The 6,000-nt window shown below is 37.1% G+C and overlaps 1 protein-coding gene across 1 annotated transcript; it reads left to right on the top strand.

The window, feature by feature from the left end:
- The first annotated feature begins 1,528 nt into the window (after positions 1–1,528).
- Positions 1,529–2,074, top strand: LOC132057709 (uncharacterized). The gene has a single exon (XM_059450322.1). The coding sequence runs from the start codon at positions 1,529–1,531 to the stop codon at positions 2,072–2,074; it is 546 nt and encodes a 181-aa protein (XP_059306305.1).
- Positions 2,075–6,000: the final 3,926 nt, after the last annotated feature.

Here is a 6,000-nt window from a genome sequence, read left to right on the forward strand (position 1 = left end):
GTACCCAGCCATAACAAGGCTCGGTGTTATCCGTACTCGGCCATAACAAGGATCGGTGCTATCCATACCCAACTGCAGTGGTGTGCACATTAGGTACCGTACCCAGCCGACTATAGCGCGGTTCGGTGTGAGGAAATACATACATATATATATAAAGCATGAATGAGAATCCAAAGGAACATTACAACTCCATCGGAGTGACACAAAGTCGGTGAACCTCCGATTATCATTATGGAATCATCATTATCACTATATCTTCTCATTAGGGTCCACTATCATAAAATGAGATCAATAACGTGGAACAAGATCAATAATATCATAAGAAAGACCGTTCAAGAACTATAAGCTTTAGTACTTCTAGGAATGGAGTCATCATGGAAGACATTATGAATATCATGTATAAGTTCGCGACAATGGGTTCATGCCTTAAGAAGAAAAGGGTTAGCCTTAACGTACCTTTTCGCCTCCTTAATTACTTAACGTTCTTCTCCCAAGCTCGCAAATCTGCATTCAAGAGGATTCACACTAACTTTAAGTCTTGAAATCACTCCTAAGTTCAAACTAGAGTAATTAGTGGGCTAGCGGAATTTGGGCAACACTTCCTCTATTCCATCTACTTCCATCAAATTCCAAATCAACTCCCAACAATGATAACAACATCAATAATTATATATTTAGGAAATTATATACAATTTACACCTAAAACAATCCAAAGCTTCCTTCCAAATTTCATTCAAACCCAATAATTACAACACAATGTCTCATAACTTTTCCTACCACAATTTCCTTCTCTTTTATGACTTACTAATCTCCAAATCAACTCAATACAATAAATAAAGAGAGAGAATACCTCAATCTTGAAAAACCCTAGCTTCCCAACCTTGTTTCAACCCAAAACCACCCTAAAATTTAACTAGGAGCAAAGACCATCATCACTTATTACTAATTTAGGGTTCCAATGCTTGATTTCCACTTGAATTTTTTATTAGGAAGTGTATGGATGAGTAAAGAGTGTAGAAAGAACTTGAAGGGTCTAGAGGATTCTAATTTTTGGTGAATTAAATGATCTAAGTCGTGGCCCTTCTGAGAGAAAATTTTCCACCGCCTGCGGTTCAGCAGCAGGGTCGACGGTCCGTCGACTTGTCGATGGTTCATCGACTCGCCACCGTCGACCTGCGGAAGCCCCTGAATCTCTTAGAGTTTTTCGACGGGCAGGTTGATGACCCGTTGACTAGTCGACGGTCCGTCGATCTGACCTTCGAGTTGCTCTGCTATAACATTAAGATTTTCTGGTTTATTTCGCCTCCAATCTTCCGATACTTGTTGTACACAACTTAAACTCCCGCACACATGGAATAATCATGTAGAATCTCTTATAACCTTTACAACAACCTCACTTACTAACTTCACGTCAGCTATCTTACGGCGAAACTCAGCGTATAAAATACAAGGTATAACAACGAGACTCTTCCATCTCGAGCAAATACTTTAAAAGCTTTGAAGGTATAGCCTTTCTCTTTCTTAATTAATGGCAAATCTTTCTAAACGTGAATTTCTTGCCCTGGATATATCGGGAAAAAGCTACCTGTCTTGGGTACTTGATGCTGAAATTCATCTTGATACGATGGGTCTGGCAGACACTATCCAAAATAAAAATCAAGCATCAAATCAAGACCGTGCCAAGGCAATGATATTCCTCCGCTGTCACCTTGATGAGGGCTTGAAATTGGAATATCTCACTATTAAAGATCCTTATATGTTGTTGAATAATTTAAAAGATAGATATGACCACCTGAAGATGGTCATTCTTCCACAAGCACGTTTTGATTGGGTCCATTTGAGGCTACAAGATTTTAAATCTATATGTGAGTATAATTCTTCAATGTTTAGAATTATATCTCAGCTGAAATTATGTGGTGCAAATATCACTGATAATGATATGTTGGATAAAACTTTCACCACTTTCTATGCGTCAAATGTGCTCCTGCAACAGCAATATCGAGAGATGGGGTTAAAAAAGTATTCTGAACTAATTTCATATCATCTTGTAGCCGAACAAATAATGGGTTATTAATGAAAAATCATGAAAGCCGACCTACTGGTTCTTATCCATTCCCTGAAGTGAATGAAACTCACTTTCACCAAGATAAGCGTGGAAAAGGTCGTGGCCCCAATCCTCGTCGTGGGCCTAGCAGTGGTCATGACCGTGGTCGAGGGAAAAGTTATAATCATGATGATCGCCTTGCACCAAATAAATCCCTTCAAAAGAAGGATGAAAAGCATGAAGCGATGCAAAGGAGAAATCCAGAAGATAAATGTCACAGATGTGGTGGTAAAGGGCATTTGGCACGTGCTTGTCGTACGCCAAGGCACTTGGTTGAGCTTTATCAGCCTCCCTAAAAAGGATGCTAAAGCAAATTTTATTTCTGAAGATAATGATGACTTCATGCATTTGGATGTAGCTGATTACTTTGCACTCCCACAAATAGATCCTGTAATCAGAGATGAATCTGTAGAAACTTAGATGTTTTAAGTTGTTTGTATTATCTAGTATAATCATGTTAATACTTAAAGGTAAGTCATGTTTTGTTTTAGTAATCTGGTTTGTACGGTTATGAGATAAGTCATGTTTTGTTTTAGCAATCTGGTTTGTACGGTTATGGATCTTGTAAATCAAGTGTAAATCATGTTTTGGTAATAATATTTACTACAATGTTCACTTTGTGTATATTTTTTCATTTTGAAGAAAATATGGACGTTTCTCAAATATTGTTTGGATCAATGATTGAAGATATTTGTGTGATTGATAGTGGAACAACGCATGTCATATTGAAAGACGAGATTTTTTTTGCTTACTTGCTTAGAAAAAGGGCAAATCTAACTACAATTTCTGGTAATTCAAAACTGATTAAAGGCTCTTTACTATATTTCTGCCTGAGGGGACGAAACTTGTTATAGAAGATGCACTGTTCTCTTCTAAATCCCTAAGAAACTTGTTGAGTTTCAAAGATATCCGTCGGAATGGGTATCATGTTGAGACATTAAATGAAATGAAAGTTGGTATTGAATCACCTGCCTTTCTAGAACATATACATGGGATATATGTGGACCTATTTACCCACCTTGTGGGTCATTCATATATTTTATGGTCCTAATAGACGCATCTTCCAGATGGTCGCATGTGTGCCTATTATCATCTGGCCACCTGGCGTTTGCGAAATAAATTGTTGGCATAAATAATACGTTTAAGGGCACAGTTCCCAGATTATCCCATTAAGGCTATACGTCTCGATAATGCTGGAGAATTTACATCCTAAGTCTTTGATGATTATTGTTTATCCATTGGGATAAAAGTTGAACATCCTGTGGCTCATGTTCATACTCAATATGGCCTTGCTGAGTCATTTATTAAGCGCCTGCAATTAATAGCAAGAGCACTATGTATGAAAACACGGTTGGCCACTACCGTCTGGGGTCATGCTATCTTACATGCAGCATCGCTAATTCGTCTCAAACCGACTCATTATAATAAATACTCTCTGTCACAATTAGTATTTGGCCATGAACCAAATATTGCTCATCTATGAATCTTTGGTTATGTTGTATATGTGCCGGTTGCACCACCACAGTACACTAAGATGTGACCCCAAACAAGGTTAGGAATATATATTGGGTTTGAATGACCCTCTGTTATTCCTGTCTTGAACCTTTGATGGGAGATCTATTCACTGCTCAATTTGCAGATTGTCGATTTGATGAAACGAATTTCCCACAATTAGGGGGAGAGAAAAAAGAAATCAAAAGAGAAATTGCATGGAAAATTTCATCGCGCTCTCATTTTGATTCACACTCCCCTGTTTGTGAAATGGAGGTCCAGAAGATCATCCATTTGCAGAAAATATCAAATCAGATCTCGGATGCATTTACTGATTTGAAAAGGATAAGTAAATTGCATATTCCTGCAGAGAATGCGCCTATCCGAATTAATGTCTCAAAGGGCAGTCTTAGCACCGTAGGTTCGAATCCATACACGTCCGGTTAGCGTGGAAGACCATTGGGTTCCAGGATAAAAATCCTAGAAAAAAAAAGTATGAAAATGATCAAAATGACACTAGAAAAGGATCTCACGGTGAGATTCAAGATCTGATTAATCCTGATATTCCTGAAGATATCATTGAACCCGAGACTCAAGTGAATAAAGAACTATTATTAAGTTCTACTGGTGATGAGATAGATTTGACTTGATCGAAAATTATGGTGGATAATGTTTTTGTATATAATGTTGCATTGAACATTATGAAAGACAATGAGGATCAGGAACTTCAATCTATCGAAGAATATCGACGAAAGATGTAGGGGCCGAATGGTAGAAGCGATTCAATCGAATTGAACTCACTTACTAAAAATGTAAGGTTTTGGACCGATAGTCCAAACGCACAGTGGTGTAAAACCGAAGCCACAAATTGGTATTTGTGTGAAAAAGAAATGAGATAAATGAAATTGTGAGATACAAGGCACGCCTTGTTGCATAAGGATTCTCTCAAAGATCCGGTGTCGATTATGAAGAAACATATTCACCCGTTATGGATGGCGTAACATTTCGATACCTCATCAATTTAGTTGTACATGAAAATCTTGAAATACATCTAATGGATGTGGTTACAACTTATCTTTATGGTTCACTTGATAATGAAATTTATATGAAAATTCCGGAAGAATTTAAAATGCTTGAAGCATTTAGTTCAAAGTCTCGAGAGATGTATTCAATCAGATTATAAAGATCAATATATGGTTTAAAACAATCAGGGCGCATGTGGTACAATCGCCTTAGTGAGTACTTAATAAATGAAGGTCATATAAATGATGCCATTTGTCTATGTGTTCTTATTAAGAAAACAAAATCAGAGTTTGTTATACTTGTTGTTTATGTTGCTGACATAAATCTCATTGAAACTTCAGAAGAGCTCCAAAAGGCAATTGAATATTTAAAGAAAAAAATTTAAGATGAAAGATCTTGGAAAGACAAAACTTTGTCTTGGTCTGCAAATTGAACACTTAGCAGACGGAGTCTTTATCCATCAATCTGCTTATACTGAGAAAGTTTTAAAACGATTTTGCATGGACAATACGCATCCATTAAGTACTCCTATGGTTGTTCGTTCGCTCAAAGTGAGTAAAGACCAATTCCGACCTCAAGAAGAGAATGAAGAGCTACTTGGTCCTGAAGTACCATATCTTAAAGCCATTGGTGCACTTATGTATCTTTCTAATGCTACAAGACCTGATATAGCGTTTTCCATTAATTTGCTAGCAAGATATAGCTCTTTTCCTATAGGGAGACATTAGAACAGAATTAAGAATATACTGCGATATCTAAAAGGTACTATAGATATAGGTATGTTTTATGCCAACAAAGGTAGTACAGATCTTGTTGGTTATGCAGATGCAGGTTATGTATCTGATCCACATAAAGCTTGATCTCAAACAGACTATTTGTTTACACACGGAGGTACTGCTATATCATGGCGATCTACAAAGCAGTCCATTGTTGCTACTTCTTCAAATCATGCTGAGATAATAGTTATTCATGAAGCAAGTAGAGAATGTGTGTGGTTGAGATCAGATACATCTTATCAGAGGAAGATCTGGCCTGAAGTGTGATGCCAAAATACTCGCAGTCTTATATGAAGACAATGCTGTATGCATAGCCCAAATAAAGGGAGGATTCATAAAGGGAGACAAAATGAAACACATTTCACCAAAGTTATTTTTCAGACACGATCTCCAAAAAAATGGTGATATTGATTTGCAACAAATTCATTCAAGTGATAATCCGTATTTATTCACTAAATCTTTGTCGACTTCAACTTTTGAGAAGATGGTAAACAAGATTGGAATCCGAAGACTTAGACATTTGAATTGTGTTCTTCATCAAGGGGAGAAAATTATGCACTGTACTCTTTTCCCCTTAACCAACGTTTTGTCCCATTGGGTTTTCCT

Source organism: Lycium ferocissimum, chromosome 5, assembly GCF_029784015.1.
Source record: "Lycium ferocissimum isolate CSIRO_LF1 chromosome 5, AGI_CSIRO_Lferr_CH_V1, whole genome shotgun sequence".
In the NCBI taxonomy this organism is placed as follows: Eukaryota; Viridiplantae; Streptophyta; class Magnoliopsida; order Solanales; family Solanaceae; genus Lycium; species Lycium ferocissimum.